This window comes from Eucalyptus grandis, chromosome 7 (assembly GCF_016545825.1).
Source record: "Eucalyptus grandis isolate ANBG69807.140 chromosome 7, ASM1654582v1, whole genome shotgun sequence".
NCBI classification, from domain to species: Eukaryota; Viridiplantae; Streptophyta; class Magnoliopsida; order Myrtales; family Myrtaceae; genus Eucalyptus; species Eucalyptus grandis.
Genome location: NC_052618.1, coordinates 20,726,396 through 20,745,220, shown reverse-complemented (window position 1 = coordinate 20,745,220; position 18,825 = coordinate 20,726,396). Strand labels below are relative to the sequence as shown.

The following is an 18,825-nucleotide window of genomic DNA, read 5'->3' as shown; positions in this document are numbered from 1 at the left end:
AGAGAGAGAGAGAGAGAGAGAGAGAGAGAGAGAGAGAGGAGATGGAGGGCCTGCGGAGGAGAGAGTGGTCAGAGGGTCTACAGAAGAGAGAGGGTCAGAGCAACTGCAGCGGTAGACGTCAACAGCACGTATCTATCGATGAATGATTTTCCACATGGTTTACGTAAAGCATTTCACTTACCTGGTATTTTTCATGGAATCGATGTGACAGGTACAATAATAAACCCTCGATGACATTGCAAGTTCATTGAATCAATAGTCCAATTTCAATGCAAAGAAAGTCATACCGTCTTGCATTGGGTGAAACTAAGTGGAGGTCCGAACTGATGTTGAAGAATCAGTGGATGAGTTGTGGTTAAGGGTGAAATGCCACTCGAACCCAGAGCTAGCTAGTTCTCCCCGAAATGTGTTGAGGCGCAGCACATGTCATGACTTCGAGATACTATGAATCTTTAGTCAACTTCTGTTATAAAATTTTTTCTGATTTCCAGTTTATCTATGGGATTATGGTGATAGGCCACTATACATACCGGTGCATTGAGTATAAATAGCTAAAATCTAATATTGAGCTTATGATGACATTAGGAAGAGTAGCTACCCTAACAACACCTCCCCGGCCTTCTTATCTATAAAAAGACAAAAAATGATAGTTGGCATAAATGGATCGCACTATAATAATGGAGCATCCGAACCTTGTGGAACCGTCCCTTCTTTTTTCTATTTTTGTATTGAATTTGATCAAATTGGATCTACCCCGCTTAAAAAGAATATTGACGCCCAACCTTTCAAGCAAGCTCCACCAGTGAACCCTCCAATGCATATTAAGAAGGCTAAACGTAGCATTTCGAATCACTTCAAATCATACACACGCACACATAACCGAATCCCCCTCGATACTCACACATGCCTAACACCATGGGCAGTCTAGAACTAGAAGCCCCGCCTTCTGCCACCGCCACCGCCACCGCCCCCAACTCAAAAAAGCCGGTGGCCCCGAACGATGTGGATGACGCTGAGGATGACCTCTCACCTATTGAGCAAGTCCGCCTCATCGTGACCAACACCGACGACCCGACCCTACCTGTGTGGACCTTCCGGATGTGGTTCCTTGGGGTGCTCTCGTGTGCCCTCCTCTCTTTCCTCAACCAGTTTTTTGCTTACCGGACCGAGCCCCTCGTCATAACCCAGATCACCGTGCAAGTGGCGACACTACCCATCGGGCGGTTCATGGCAGCCGTGCTCCCCACGGCAGAGTTCCGGATCCCCGGGCTCAGGCGGAGGACATTCTCGCTCAACCCGGGGCCGTTCAACATGAAGGAGCATGTGCTCATCTCCATCTTCGCCAACGCCGGGAGCGCATTCGGGTCGGGGCCAGCCTACGCGGTGGGCATCGTCAACATAATCAAGGCCTTCTATCTTCGGAGCATCTCCTTCTTCGCCGGTTGGCTTCTCATAATCACTACCCAGGTAATTTTCAACTTGGCCTTTTTAATCAAAGAGTTTTGATTGGTCTCTCTCTGTTGCTTTTTTCCATGAGTAGATCCTCTTTTTTATTTTACGAAAAATTTCAAATAAAAATTTGAAATACCTAATTTTCTCAAATAGAAACCTAAGGTGAAGAATGTTTCAAATAAATGATTGAAGTGATTATATTAGTCTTAAAAAAGTCCGAAGTAATTATGCTATTTCAAATTAGGGCTTAGCCTAGCTGTTTGGTAAATAAGGAAAATAATTTAAAATGCAAAAGATGAAATTGCCCTTCACTAGCTAATGAATTCAGGCCATTCTTTAAAACTAATATAGTTACTTCATACCATTGTTTTAAATAAGATCTACTTTATGTCTTTATTCGAGAAAATGATGACACTTCAGGTTTTTATTTTAAACAATATTCATTTTAGACATTTATTTTGAATTTTTACTTTATTTTATTAACTTTTGATTCTTACAAAGTCACCCTTTTTCTAAGAATTCCCAGCAATTCAAGTGGCCTGTAGAAAGTTGCCACGGGACTCTATAATTGGAAAAAATTCAACAATAATTATTTTATGCAGTTAGCTTCAAAGAGGAAGCAAGCGAAAGGAATATTATCATACATACATTACGCCATTGATATGTAATTAATTTATGACTAAAAAGAGATAATTTACTAGTGGTGGGCACGAGGAATGGTAGGTCATGGAAAAACTCTCTCAATTTATATTAGTTAGATGAGATGAGGTGAGAGGAGATTCAGTCACTTTCTAATCGCCAGCTGGTGCAGAGCACTTGGACAACCACATGCTTATATTCTAATCCTCAGAAAGGCCTAAAATATCTACAAACACTAAAATTACTGTACACTGTAAAAATAAAAAATATCTAGAGATGGTCCTAACATATGAATTCCCATTACAATAAAGTACTCCTGACATATTCCCATTTGTACTTTTTACTAAAAAAAATCGTAAGAAGTGTTGTATTTTTCGCATGACACTCATTTTGGTGCTATAACTTTTCAATTGGCTATTTGGGTGCTGTGACTTTTGATCGATTAATTGAGTAGCATAACTTTTTAAGGACTTTTTTGACTAGTGAAAGAAAATCTAATGCCACGTCAAACTTTTTGACAAGGGAAATCACATTGATGAACATATCTTTAAAAATTATGCTACTTGAGTAATCGATCAAAAGTATATGGCACCAAATAAATGCCGAGTGGAGGTTAAGACATTTGTGGTATCCTAATCTTTATTTAATACTGTCTACTGCTCATTTCGCCTTGAGATTTCAATAGCCCTAGATTTTGGACTTCAGAGCTGAACTTGATGTAATACAAAAGCCCAAAAAAGATTGTATGTTTTCTCCGATATATATCTCAGTTACAAAGTCTAGAATTTTCAAATTAGAGAATAGAAGTTGCATGGAAAAATTGTTTTTTTCTTTTTTGGGTGGCCAAAGAGAATGCTAACGACGTGAGGAGAAGAGGAGCGCAGGTGCTGGGATACGGATGGGCGGGGCTGCTGAGGAAGTACGCGGTGGAGCCTGCTCACATGTGGTGGCCAAGCACTCTCGTTCAAGTCTCCCTCTTCCGGTTAGTAATTCGTCATTTATTTTTATTTTATTTTATTTTCAAGAAAATTGCGCAAAATCACCCTTTCTCCAAGAGATAATTAATAATGTTTGCTACTCGAAATTAAGAAATTCTCTCGACCAAATTGATTTAATCAGTCCTTCACTTTTAAATTTTGACGTAAAGGATGAATTGGGCCACTCACCTCCTCTAAACTGAATGGGTCTCTGTCATGGAAGAAAAGAAACCAAGAGTAATAATACAATATTATAATTATCCATTGTAATAGTTAAGAGGACATCTATCTTAACAATAACCAACGTCATATGCACATTCAAACAGGTGCAGAAATTTGTTTCTGTAGTACGAAATTTAATTTCATGCCGAGAGGGTAATAGCTAGCCTTGTGAGAAACCCGTGATGTCGAGTGTGCAAATTTTTATTCTGAAAAACTACGTAAACCCTTTCCATAATTCCGTCACATTTTTGATAAAAAAATTGCAATAAGATTTTCTCGATAGATTGATCTCTTCTTCCTTTTTCTCCTCATCATAAAAATAATCTAAAAAGGGAAGAAAAAGCTAAGTCGTAGGAACACATAATGGCCCCGACTTGGACATTTGCCTCCGTAGTGGCGGTTCAATTGTCGGGTCACTTGGAGGTTGAGTTTGAATTTTCGAACAAGCAAACTCGTCGGTTCAATTGTCGGCATGTGCGGCTTCAGCAGCCCTGGTCCTTTTTCTTTCTAAGATTATGTTCTAAATATTATTTTTATAATTAAGCAGCCATATATATACAAGGGAAGCCCACGTTTAAAGGCCACTTAAAGCAGATAGAAAGAAGAAAAGCCACCGGACTACAATGAACAGTATCGATAGATCATAGTAGAATCCAAATGGGAAGTGTCAAAAGGTCGCTTTGGTCCGGTCCCGCCTGGCTCTCATTTAGAATTTTTCCTATATATTATATGTGTAATGATGGTTTATTGAATATAATAAGAAGAGTTGTCCATGCGTAAGCAAGAGGAAATCCTTTGGCTGGTCTATCACGGCGACTGGTGTGATCCACGGAATGCGAACGATGAGACGTCAATTCGTGTTCAAAGTCAACCCTTGATTCGAACACCCAATGACGTGGGTGGTCCTGAACCGAGTGTAGATTCCGCCGTAGATTCATCCTTCGGTATCGATCCAAATATAAAAGCATTCACATCCCAACTTCATCTTTAGGTGCTTCCAAGACCTTGACCACAATTACTGAATCAATCTTAAATCTATTATGAGGAATATTAATTCAGTCATAAACTTTTAATATTATTGATATAGTCCTCAAACCTCTGCGCAAAACTCCAATATTGTTAGTTGTTCTACGCATTGGCATGCTAAGATGAACAGCAATCAACAAGAGGACAACATTGGGGTTTTGCATGAAAATTCATAATTACATTGACAAAATTAAAATGTTTATGATTAAATTAACCGAGCTTATGATTTTCCCGCGAAGACTTCTTATGGAATTGGCATCCTATTATAATACATTAACATATAATTTAGGTAGACATCCTTAACTAGCTTTTATTTATGATTGACTTTATTATTGAATTTTGTAACCTTCCACTCTTCTTCTTTCTTATACCAATTAATTACTTAATTATCCCTTTCTTAATTGATCATTCTCTTTGAAATGTTCCATCTGGAGTCACAACAAATCAAAGATTTCTGCGAACATGGTTGCATGCATTGACTAAAATGCATATTGCTCTGCTGAAGTTTCTATAGCTGTGACGTAAGGTCTGACAAGATCATACCAGCAGCAATTCCTACATCAGTGAGGAAATTAAGGAGCGTTTCGCTTTCAAAATGCGACTTAAACGGGACGTCGATGCAGGGAGCTCGTCTTGGAAATTGTATTGGGCTGCCTTAGGAGATAGTTAGGCCTATAGAGTATCTAACCCCTGATCAATGTCGGCAGCGAGAAATCTGTCCCATAACAATAACTGGAAGACAAGACCTTGAGTTAGAACCGAGTAGGACGTAGATCAGATGAGTAAGCATAAGCCGATCGGTGGCAATTAGAACAACAAGACGGAGCGAGAGAATGAAAACACTGTTCATAAGTACAGAAAACCATGTCCATTGTCGAAGCTTTCCGTCTTGCAAGGAAAAGATGACTTACTCCAACGGACATTTGGACATGATGGGCTTATGAAGTTGTAATTCGATTCTGACGTTTCTTAAGGATCTGCATGATAAAAATTCAGTACCTGTCAAGTGTTTGATGGCCATACCATAATAAAATGTGTTGTCGTTATGATATTTGGTACCTTCCGAGGTTGCATCTGCCGACGATAAGCTGAATGTGCAAAAATAATCATGTTCATCAGATTGTCTGTCATCTGATATTGGTATGCCATATGAATTTCGCAGGGCCTTGCATGAGAAAGATGATCAACGCATGTCGCGGGCAAAATTCTTCATAATAGCCTTGATATGCAGCTTCTCGTGGTACGTCGTCCCAGGCTACCTCTTCTCGACGCTCACAAACATATCCTGGATTTGCTGGATCTTCTCCAAGTCAGTCACAGCTCAGCAGATTGGGTCCGGGATGAAAGGGCTCGGGCTTGGAGCACTGACCCTCGATTGGACTGTGGTCGCGTCCTTCTTATTCAGCCCTCTCATATGCCCATTCTTCGCCATAATGAACATTTTCGCGGGATATGCATTGGTGGTGTATGTTGCCATCCCGTTAGCATATTGGGGATTCAATTTGTATGGTGCGGATAGATTTCCCATCTTTTCATCGAACTTATTCACGAAACAAGGCCAGGCGTACAACATCACCGCCATCGTGAACAGCAACTTCGAGCTGGACTTGGCCAAATATGAGGATCAAGGACGGATTCATCTCAGCACGCTCTTTGCTTTCACTTACGGGTTCGGTTTTGCAACCATCGCTTCCACACTGACCCATGTCGGCTTCTTCTATGGAAGGTACTAATTACATCTTGACCTGATTAAGTCTCTGGATCCTGGCTTTTGTCCTCTGATATGGATGAAATAGATTCTGAAATGTTGCTTGCTCGGACAATGGGGACAGAGAAATATATGAGCGGTATCGTGCCTCATACAAGGGGAAGGAAGACATCCACACGAGATTGATGAGAAGATACAAGGACATCCCTTCGTGGTGGTTTTATTTGTTGCTGGTTCTAACTGTCGCAGTGTCTCTCGCGCTCTGCATATTCTTGAACAAGCAGGTCCAAATGCCATGGTGGGGACTTCTCTTTGCCAGCACCCTTGCTTTTATCTTCACTCTTCCAATCAGTATCATCACCGCCACGACAAATCAGGTCATCTGCTGAACAAAAAAAGAAAAAAAACAAACAAGTCTTATTGCTTTGCATCATTGGTACCTTATCATATTGACACCGATTCTCAATATGACCTTCATTTACAGACGCCAGGATTGAACATTATTACAGAATATATCATGGGGGTGATATATCCGGGTCATCCGATAGCCAATGTGTGCTTCAAGACCTACGGCTACATGAGCATGGCCCAGGCTGTGTCCTTCCTCAATGACTTCAAGCTTGGACATTACATGAAGATCCCTCCAAGATCCATGTTCTTAGTTCAGGTACATTCTATTGATTACTTATGACTAAAAATCTTAGATTGCTGGAAGTATTTTGGCTGGTTGTTGGAATTTAAAACCCACCATGGTTGATGCAGTTCATTGGCACGATCATTGCCGGGACCATCAACATGGCTGTGGCATGGTGGCTGCTCAACTCCATCACCAACATATGCCAAACTGAGCTCCTGCCGCCAGACAGCCCCTGGACGTGCCCGAATGACAGGGTATTCTTCGACGCCTCCGTGATATGGGGCTTGGCGGGGCCTAAGCGCATCTTTGGAGTCCAAGGGAACTACCAGGCCATGAACTGGTTCTTCCTCGGCGGCGCAGTTGGCCCATTCCTAGTCTGGTTGCTGCACAAGGCATTCCCGGACAAATCCTGGATCCCGCTGATTAACCTCCCGGTGCTCCTTGGGGCGACGGGTAACATGCCACCCGCCACACCATTGAACTACAATGCATGGGTACTCGTGGGGACAATATTCAATTTCTTTGTCTTCCGTTACCGGAAGAAGTGGTGGCAGAGGTACAACTACGTGCTCTCTGCAGCAATGGACGCCGGAGTGGCGTTCATGGGGGTGCTTTTGTACTTTTGTCTAGGAATGGAGAACAAAGGACTGAATTGGTGGGGAACGGGTGGCGAGCATTGTGACTTGGCGACTTGTCCGACCGCCAAAGGGATATCTGTGGATGGATGTCCGACGAAATAATGTGAATTCATTAGAAAAGTCCACAACGACTACAACTTGAAAAGTTTGAAGATAATGGAGTCTGACTACAGGAAATGTAGATGCTTGATGTACTTCGTTTTCCTCTCATGTTACCAAAATTGTGGATTTATTTGTTTGCATTAGTCATTGGATTATGATGAATGGTTTCAGTAAAGTACTTCGCTTGGAGATACAGAGAAGAGGGTCACGATTGATAAAAGCTGAAGTAATCAAGCTGTCATAAGCAGGCACGGTCACGGTCTGTATTTGCAATGATCCTATTCCTCGACTCGGGGCTTCTACGGATTTTTGCACGGCTTATAAGACTCGTTCATGCTTATAAGGAACTTTCATTGATCAATTCAATGTCCTTGATTGTGTAATCTAAAACATATTTAACTTGTTTGGAGCGGCTATTATATTTTATTTTTGCCTTTTTTTTTTCAAATTTGCAATGTCAGTCGGTGCACCCAAAATGTTTGTGGAATAGGCCATTGTGGGCCGCTTATTGAAAATTCAACAGCCACCCTTTTTCTTTGTTTGTGAATGTCAAAAGCAATCATTTCTAATTATCAATTTCACAATCATAACTTCATTTATTTGAAATATCATATCTAAAAATCTCATTATTACTATACTACAGACGACTAAAGAAGCATTCTCATTAAAAAAAAAAAAATGTCTAAAGAGGGGAATTGGTTTAAGAAGCAATTTTTTTTTTTTAGTTTGGATTTAAGAAGCAATTTAAATAAGGGTTAATACCTTAAAAAACCCCAAACTGGTACACTTGTGACAAATTTACTCCAAACTATTTTTTTGACCATGAAAAACCCTAAACCGGTACACTTGTGACAAATTTACCCCGACTAACTATAAAAAAACCATAAACTGGTACATTTATGATAAATTTACCCCAAAATAATTTATTCGACCACAAAAAATCCCAAACTGGTAAATTTGTGACTAATATACCCTCCAAAAAATTAGATTAATACCACAAAAAAATCACAAAAATTATAAACTGTGACAAACAGAGTGTAAAATCCCAAATTGATATACCGGTCAATTGTCACGTGTTATTTAACTTTATAATTTAACAAGAAAAATTAACTAAAACTAACAGAGGGTAAATGTGTCACAAGTGTACCAGTTTAGGATAAATTTGTTAAAGGTATACTAGTTTAGGGTTTTTGGTGGTCAAAAAAATAGTTTGGGGTAAATTTGTCACATGTGTACCAGTTTGGGGTTTTTCAAGGTATTAACCCTTTAAACAATGGTTAAAACCACAAAAGATTTTAAACTATGACTATTGTGATACAAGTACCTCAATATTTTCTTTGTGTTGCTAATACCCTAATCATATTTGTCGTGACGCAAATACCTATAAAAAAAACTCTGAATTTATACCAATGTGATAAATATATATTGAATATAATTGAAATAGAAGGCATATATGTGATATATAAGTTTGACTCTTTTCATGATGCAAAAAAAAAAAAAAAAAAGGTTGAGGAAATTGTATTACAGTGGACAAGTTTAGGGTTTTTTATGACACAAAAAAAGTTTAGAATATTTATGTCATAATGGTCATAATTTGGGATTTTTGTGTGGCATTTATCTATTTAAATGATTGTTAGATGAAAGATTTAAATTTCTTTCCGAAAAAGGGCGATGTCCACAGGATGAGCTAACAAATGTCTTAACAATATAAATCATACATTTATAAATTTCGTTGGATGATGCTGAAAGTGCTAGTATGAACACCTAGATGGGGGTGAATAGGTGTAAAAACATATTCTACAAAATGCAGTGAAAACCTTTACTTTTAACCTGAGTTTGAGTAACAACAGACTTTTGAAACTGAGTCTAAAGAGCAGCAGATTTTGAGCGAGATTAGACTTTAGCAGTTAAATAGAACTAAGAACAAAATAAAGAGATTCGGAGAAGAGAATAAGAATACAAGGTTTATAGTGGTTCGGCTTAGATTAAGCCTATGTCCACTCTCCCACGCTAACAGCCTTCTTGGCTGGATTCCACTATGCAATCAACAAGAGATTACAACTTTGAGTGCAAACACTTAGTAGTAGATCACACTATCTCACTAAGTCATTCTTTTGGTATTTCTCTCACGATCACAAATATTTAAGCTCACAAGAGACAAGTGTATGATCGAAGTTTGCTCAGACTTTGGAATTATAAATTCTACGCTTCATCTCTTACTTGCTCATCTGTCCTTGATCTCCTTAAATACTCCTTCACTTCCAAACTAACCGTTGGACAGTATCTCGAGGATCGTCTTCCAATCTACTCGTTGAACAGATCTGTATCATGAAGATTTGGTAGCCGTTGAGTGACAAAAGTAGAATCCCAAATTGATTCTGATCGCCCATACAAACAGAATCTCGGTTTCCATAAGTAGAGCTTCTTCGTATAGAAAGTTCTTGTCTTCAAGATCCAATTGTCAATCAATTAGATTGAGTCAATCAAATCAATCTTGATATAGAATCAAAACCAGATCACTAGCCGTTATATGTTTGGGGCTTGTGTTACGTTCTGTCGAATATGGATGTAAAGTCTAAGAGCAATAGACTTTACAATCTAAGTCTAAGTGCAATAGACTTTACAATTTGGGTCTGAACATATTATGCTTCTGAATAGATTTAGCTTTAAGGTCTAAACACAATCTGAATAGTTCAGCTTTAGCATAAAGTTTGTTTTCTGGTTCAACTTCATCACGAGTCTGTCTTCCGGTTCAGCTTCAGCATAAAGTCTGTCTTCCTGGTTCTTCATTCACGTTCAATCTGGAATTTGTCAAAGTGGGCAGACTTGATGTAGAACAAAATTTGACGATAAAGTATAGCAGTCTTCAGAATATACTTTGGACATGTGTTATGTTTAGTCTTATGGTCGTCTTTAGACTTTGATAATATTATTTATAAGTTTTATCATCTACATTGTTTATTACTTAACCATTAAATACGTTAGTAGACTTTGATTTATTTTGTCATCTTTAAAACATCATAAGATATTTTCCTAATAATCTCCCCCTTTTTTTATGATGACAAAACAATCTCTGAATATGCAGATGTGTAATCACACTTTCTAAAATATTGATAAATCAATAATCAAGTTTTAGATTTTCAAAAAATGTGATTTGAATCAAAAGACAGCAAATAATTTGAGCATAACAATATATAGAAAAATAATCACAGCTCAATATTATGCAATAAATAATATTAACCAATCAGCACATATGCATATTTATATTCTCTCCCCTTTTTTTGTCATAATCAAAAAGCGATAATAATAGAAATAGTATCACGTAGAGAATATAAAATATATCTTGCACAATTTAGAAAAATCAGCATTTACTAAGATATACAATATGGCTCACTCCGATCATATATATAAGCAAATATTCAATAAAAATCACATATGCATTATAAAATTCACTTGACCTTTTTGTCACAAAATTTAATAATATTAATAAAAGATTTGTTGATGACAAAAGGTAATAAAAGATGCACTAACTGGATTTTGTAGAACTTGGTAAGTTCTAACAAATTTACCTTTTCCTTTAATATCACAATCAATTCAAAAAGATTTTTTTTTTCCATAATTGATCAATGCTTCCCCTCAATTTGTTGCCTTTTTTAGGTGATCTCGATTCTTTTCCTTTCCTTTTGGATTCACATTATCCCCCTGTCATCATGACAATATTTGCGAATAGCACTAATTGTGGCTTGTGCACGTTGAGCAGAATATTTTTCCTTTATTTCCTTCGTAGCAACAATATCCACAACGATCATTTGTAGTTTGAAATTCGAGGTAAAAATTTATTTTCTTCAATCAAGCTCTTCTCGAATTCAACCTGCATAAACTTAACAAACTTTTTGCACTAGGAAGCTGTTATAATATCAACGTAATATATAATGGCATTTCTTTAAATAAATCGAATATTATCAAATATTTAAATTTAGAGCTACTCAATCTTTCATACAACACATAAGGGATTTCCTTAATAAGCAAGAATTTTGCACAAGGAATAGAATCTTTGAGCCTTCAAAAAATAGTACAGAATCTTCATGATTTTCAAATCTAGCTTTCCAAAATCCAAATGAAAGATTCTTTTGCAACCTACAAATTCAGATAATAATCCTTACAAAAATATCACGTAATACATTCCTCCGATTTGCGGATCAAACTTGCTAGATATAAGATATCTTCTAAGAATATAGAAAGAATATCCATAAATATGCAATAATATTTTTCAAAATCAAAGGGATTTCCTTAAGCATAAATCTCAAAATATGTTATTGATGCATTTTGCAAAAAGAAAATAGATATTTCTCACGTGCCTAAATTGCAATGCCTTATATTTATGAAAAAGATATTTGTAATATAATAAACAATCAACCAAAATTATGATAAATGCACGTAGAAATTTGTAAGGTGGAATGATAAAAAAAAAATATTCTCTTACCCATGGTATATGTTTGAAATATACCGTTGAAAAAAAATCATTACCAATCTTCACATGAGATACATTTTTGATTGCATCATGAATTGCATAGATTTACGATCAGTCTTCCATTAAAATATCTCCTGCAATCAACTCTTTTCCCATTTTAGTATCCATCAATTTGGATCCTTCCATTCCGTTAGAGTAAAATAGAAAATCTCCAAAGATAAACAAATATTCTTTCTTAATTCATCATGACAAAGTATTCAAAGAAAGAATATTATGCACAATGATATTTTGAAAAATAAATTCTCACTTAGTCATAGAACGATAAAAACATAGAGAATAAAATCCTTGAGTATCTAAGAATATTTTGCATAATTAACATCATGTAGAATCAGATTTTTACTTTGCAAAATATGACAATTTGAGAGCATAAAATCAAACCAAATAAACTCAATTATCTCTTAAGCAAAAATGATCACACGTATTATATCAAATCTCAACGCACGAATCACAAAAATAAATCACACTATTCTTTCTTCAATAAAAAAAATCAAAGAATATGATCGTTATAAAATCCGAATCAATCAAGGATATATCGAATATCAAGCATAATGAGAAACTTTAAATTGTGTACTCAAACCAAATTGAGAATAAAATATATACATTCCTTACCAAACTCTACTTCTCTTCCTTTATTTTTTGCACAAATAACTCATCTTTTCTTTGGTACCCATTTCTTCTTGGGTTCATGAGAGTTAGTAGAGTATGCTGTTTTTACCTAATCTATTTTAATAGGTCTCCAGACTTTAGGACATTCTTTCTCAAAGTGTTTCGAGTCTCCACAATTTGAACACTTTAGGGCATTTCGACCAACAGGTTTTATAAACACTTTTTGAAAATGATTTTTGTAAAATGCCTTTGGAAGTTTTTGTCTAAGTCTCTCATTGACTTTAGGAAAATCTATTAGAGAATTATTTTCCTTATTGAAACCAAGTCCCGACTTATTATAGTAAGGAACTTGTATAGAAAGGATATGCTCTAATGTTTTTGATCCATTTGAAAATCTTGTCGAAATATTTGAAAATTCATTTTTCAAAAAATCATTTTCTTTGACAAGTAAATCTCGACTTTCTTTTGTTTGTAGAAAATCTTTTTGCAAAATTTCAAACTTTTCTTTTCGAGAAAGATCATGTTGCCTAAGCCACGAATTCTCATTTTTTAGTTCGGAGATCCTTTTAAGAGAATATTTGAGATTTGAGCAAAACTCATTTATATACTTAAGAACTTTGATAGGAATTGATGAATGACTTATCTCGATTTTCTCATTAGATTCTGAGTCTCGTGTTTGAGTCAGACATTGATTCTGAGTCTGTGTTTGAGTCAGACTCAGATTCTGAATGTGCCATCAAGCATATATTTCCTTGCTCATCATCTTCTTTCATGGTTCTTTTTTGACCATTCTGCTTATATTGTCTTCTTTCATTGAATTTCTTTCCTTTTCTACTTAGCTTTTTGAATTTCTTGATCATAAAGGCAAGTTCTTCGTCGTCCATGTCATTTTCTGAATTTGTATCATCAGAATCAGCATTAGATTTAAGTGCAATGGACTTCTTACCTTCGGGATCTTCATCAACAATTTGTTTCGCTTCGTAGGATTGAAGAGTGCCAATCAATTTATCAACGGAGAGTGGCATAATCCTCCGAGTCTCCCGGATTGAGATTTTGACATGGTTCCAATCTTTTAAGAGACCTCGCAAAAGTTTGTTGACCTTCATTGGGGAAGAAATTTGCTAATCTTTATATGCTAAACCATTTACAATTTCTGTAAAATGGCTGAACATATCTCCAATCGACTCTCCTTGCTTCATCTTGAAGGATTCATATTTGCCAAGCAGAAAGTTTACTTTTGTCTCTTTTACACGATCAGTCCCTTCATATGTAACATGAAGTCTATCCCAAACTTTTTTTGCTGTTTCACATGAAGAGATTCTGTTATATTCAGTAGGAGACAAGGCACAATATAAAGAATAAATGGTTTTTGCATCAAGCGCTTCTCTTTTGGACATCTCTGCCCGAGACATAGCAACGGGGGGTTTGCTTTCTTTGTCTTTGTCATTCTTATTTGATGTAAACATAGTAGTGGGATTGATTCTTTTTTCCACAACATCCCATTGCAAGGGATCTCTGAATCTTAGAAATGCCTTCATTTTGTTCTTCCACACGTCGTATTCCTTTCCATCAAAATATGGTGGCCTGCTGTTGCTTTGCCCTTCCATAAGTCCTAGTATCAAGATACTAGCCAAAGAAGATCTTTAGCTCAAAAGTAAAAACACTTTTATGAATCGAGCGCTTGGTTCTGATACCAATTGAAAGTGCTAGTATGAACACCAAGAATGGGGGTGAATAGGTGTAAAAATAGATTCTGCAAAACGTAGTGAAAACCTTTACTTTTAACATGAGTCTAAGTAACAACAGACTTTTAAAACTGAGTCTGAAGAGCAGCAGATTTTGAGTGAGATCAAACTTTAGCAGTTAAATAGAATTAAGAACAAAATAAAGAGATTCAGGGAAGAGAATAAGAATACAAGGTTTATAGTGGTTCGGCTTAGATTAAGCCTATGTCCACTCTCCCACACTAACAGCCTTCTTGGTTGGATTCCGCTATGCAATCAACAAGAGATTACAACTTTGAGTGCAAACATTTAGTAGTATATCACACTATCTCACTAAATCACTCTTTTGATATTTCTCTTACGATCACAAATGTTTAAGCTCACAAGAGACAAGTGTATGATCGAAGTTTGCTTAGACTTCGGAATTATAATTTCTACACTCTGTCTCTTACTTGTTCATCGATCCTTGATTTCTTTAAATACTCCTCCACTTCCAACCTAGCCGTTGGATAGTATCTCGGGAATCGTCTTCCAATCTACCTATTGGACAGATCTGTATCAAGAAGATTTAGTAGCCGTTGAGTGACAAAAGTAGAATCTCAAATTGATTCTGATCGCCCATACAAACAGAATCTTGGTTTTTATAAGTAGAGCTTCTTCGTATAGAAAGTTCTTGTCTTCAAGATCCAATTGTCAATCAATTAGATTGAGTCAATCAAATCAATCTTGATGTGGAATTCAAACCAGATCACTAGCCGTTATATATTTGGAGCTTGTGTTACGTTCTGTCAAATATGGATTTAAAGTCCGAGAGCAATAGACTTTACAATATGAGTTTGAGTGCAATAGACTTTACAATTTGGGTCTAAACATATTCTGCTTATGAACAGATTTAGATTTAAAGTCTGAACACAATCTGAATAAGTTCAGCTTCAACATAAAGTTTGTCTTCTAGTTCTTCATTCACGTTCAATCTGGAATTTGTTAGAGTGGGTAGACTTCTGAGGTAGAATAGACTTTGACACTAAAGTCTGGCAGTCTTCAGAATATACTTTGGACATGTGTTACGTTCAGTCTTCTGGCCGTCTTCAGGCTTTGACAATATCATTTGCATGTTTTATCATTTGCATGGTCTATTACTTAACCATTAAATACGTTAGTAGCCTTTGATTTATTTTGTCATATTTAAAATATCATAAAGGGATTTCCCTAACAGATGCTATCATAACAACCTATCAAAAGATATGAATAATTTCGAGAAAAAAAAAAGGATTGAGATTGATATCCATTGTGGGGTGTGTATACATATATGTGTGTGTCTATATATATAATGGCGTCCAGATTTTTCGCTCGATGTATTGTGAGTCTCGAATGTTTAACTGTCCACACTTGTGATCAGGCCACGGTAGTTGCACCACCATGAGGACTTTCAACCTCTGCTCGTCCCCATCATTACGGAGTCACCTCATCCTCTCGCCATGACACCTCACTATGCCTCCTCGCCAATTCAGCCCACACGGTCACCAGTGCCACCACTGCCTCAACCCCACCGCAACAACAGCAATTCACGAACCCCGGCTGGTGTGTAACCGTGAGGAGAAGCCAATTGGCCAACAGCTTATGCCAAATCCCCCCGTGGCACAACTAGTAGAAGCGGCAAAGGAACAAAAGTCCACCGCCCTTTCCCCTCGTTTCCTATGCACCGCAACACCATCCAACGACCTCAACATGTTGCTCATTGGAGTCGACCAAGAAGGCCATGAGCGGTAGAATAGAAGCCAGCTTCCCTCGTTCTGCCTTCATCCACAACACACCCAGCAATGGCACATCTCTCCCTTGAAGTCAATACAGATCTGCTCCGTGTCATTCCCCTCAACACTCTCCCCAGGAAGCGACACCTCAATGGCAGCAACTAACGATGAAGGCTAAGGTCGGAAAAGAGAAGAACGAAGTCGCCGCTTCCTCCTGCTCTTCATCGGCCCACATCACTTCGTTTTCTCCATTGTACCTCAGTCCCACTACTGCCATTACGAAGCCAGCAACAAACTATTCTCTCCTCAGCTCAAGGCAACAGTCAACTCATCCCTCTTCAACTCAGAGCTCACATCGCTGCCGTTAGCCATGCCATCGCCCCACCGAGCCACAAATGCAGCCCTCTAGGACCCGAGGCAACTGCGTGCTATCCTATATCAATCAATTGTTGGGTTCAGAAATTTTTGACTTTTGTGATTTCAGAGACATTAGCACCTAGTCGCAAGTTTCGCAAAAAGTTATATAGTTAGAATGTTTGGAATTAGTGGGTTTGTATATGTGTCATGGAAAGGTTATATGTTGAATCTTCGTATATGCCTGGACTGAAGATACCGAAAGTTGAGCCAAAATAGGGAAGGATTGTCCAAGTTAGGTTCAGTTTTAGTCCGACCCTCAGCTTTGCAAATTTCGTACCAGCTTTTATGATGTGAGCTCCTTGGGGCATCCTTCGCAAAAGTCTTTTCTTATTGGCTGTTTTATGACATACTTTAAATTTAGATTTTTTGGACTTCGTATGGCAAAAATACATTTGAAAAACTATTGAGTATGCAATATGTTCTACTATTATTGAACCGACCTTTCCATGATTGCCATTTTTCATAGAATTTTTGGTCAATAATTTTAATGAGTGTCCTTCATGAAAGTTGTAGAGTACATCCTAAACTACCACATAAAATTTTCATAATATTTCAAAATCATTTAGCTGGCAAAACAGTGTCATTTTGAGTTCTATTATCTACCAGAATGTTCCACTGCTTCAGTCAAGTTTTCAAAAATTTATACAGTGTTGTATAAACCAAATTAGACTTTGATTCTTTCATGGAAAATATTCCTCTAGATTTGTCTATCTTATTCTATATTTTCATAAATTTTGAAGCCCATTTACTTAGACAACAATCTTAGTTTCCAGAAGCATGCTAAACACCATTATAGGGCAAGTTTAGGGACTTTGATATGGATTCTCCTTGCAATTCGTCTGATATAGGTATGGGTGAGTTTCTATTAGCCTAAGGGGGTATAATTGACTAAAGATTCGTTAGATTCATTCTTCAATTTCCTTGCTAGTAATACTGTCAATGCCATTTTTAAATTGAATTATAAAATTGTCGCTTTATGGTATAGATGTGTGACTAGAATTGCCATCGGTCCTTAGGACGACATTGTGCCAGTGATGGTAGGGATGCTTGGTGGGGTAACCTGGTTCCTTTGGATTTTTTTGGGGGGGGGGGGGTGTAACATGGTTCATGCCTTTGTGATTTTAGATGAGTGCGAGATAGGGAGTAACAGGGTTTCCTCAAGGATGGTAGCAATATTAAGGATGAGCATGGTTTGGGTGGGCGGTTCCCATCTTGGAATCGAGAGCCACCCATTGAGGATCGATTCCAAAAAAATTAGAATAGAGAGCCACCTATTGGTTCCATGGATCTAGCCAAGAACCAGACTGCCAATTGACTTCGATTCTTAGGTAGGTCCATGGAATCAATTCTCAATCTTTATAAAATTGCATTTAATATAAAATTTTCATGCTAAACCTAACTTCTATTTAGAGCACCAAAGCTTCTTCGGCCTTATATTCAGGTTGAATTGAGAGCTATTGATTTTGATTAAGGATTGAAAATTATAAAGCGGAACAAACAAAAATAATCATTAGCTAAAAATTTAATTTATTCAAAATCATGATATGGTCCTTTTAGGTTTCTCGACATCGAAACATGTGGAGAATTAGACTCCACGTTAAAAGTCTTAACCTTTATAGAAGTTAAAAATTTATCGCTTGGTCTATTTCTTTTTTTTTCAACATCTATCTAATTTAATCATAAAATGACTAAAACAAGCTGTTGGCTCTTAATTTCATATCATGAAGACAAAGTGCCACAACATTTATGGACATCTCTAATCGATTCTCTCTTTCCTCTACATTTGTTTATTTTATTTTGGTTGAAAAAGCAAGTAAATGGTTATTAGAATGAAAATAAAAGAAAAAAAGTAGGGTGTTAATCCTATTACACATTTAAGAAACAAAATTAGTCAATAATGTTCAATAACTACAAATATACATATATTTACATATATATTTGGTTGAAAAACTACAAAATAACTAAGTAATTGAGATGGAATTTCTTTTTTAAAATATATGTATACTGGTTCGATTTGGGGGCGGGCAGGCAGTTTCATGTCTAAAATCGGGAATCAAATCAATACTCATCAATTCCACTTAATTGGAATCGAGAACTAGATCAGCCCCCATGAGAACTGTTGGTTTTGGTCCGATCTAGTTCGGTTCCAAGCGGTTAAGATAGTTCCCAGTTCTTTTGTACAACCCTAAGTAGGGCTGGGTCAACCCTGAACCAACCCTGGACCAGCCCAACCCTGTCGGTCCTAGTCCGTTTCCTAGGGAGATTAGGTCGGTCTTTGGTCCTAGAATTCCTGGACCAACACTTTGTATGGGTCGGTCCTCGATCCTGAAAGTTTCGGGTTGGTCTAACTCGGACCAACCCCGACTATATATATATACTTATAATTTTTTTATAT

The 18,825-nt window shown here is 37.1% G+C and overlaps 1 protein-coding gene across 1 annotated transcript; it reads left to right on the top strand.

Moving 5' to 3' along the window:
* The first annotated feature begins 807 nt into the window (after positions 1 to 807).
* Positions 808 to 7,690, top strand: LOC120295560 (oligopeptide transporter 4-like). Its single transcript, XM_039316789.1, has 6 exons — positions 808 to 1,467; positions 2,976 to 3,073; positions 5,479 to 6,042; positions 6,149 to 6,401; positions 6,509 to 6,691; positions 6,787 to 7,690. The coding sequence occupies exons 1-6, from the start codon at positions 904 to 906 to the stop codon at positions 7,399 to 7,401; spliced, it is 2,277 nt and encodes a 758-aa protein (XP_039172723.1). The 5' UTR covers positions 808 to 903; the 3' UTR covers positions 7,402 to 7,690.
* The last annotated feature ends 11,135 nt before the right edge of the window (positions 7,691 to 18,825 follow it).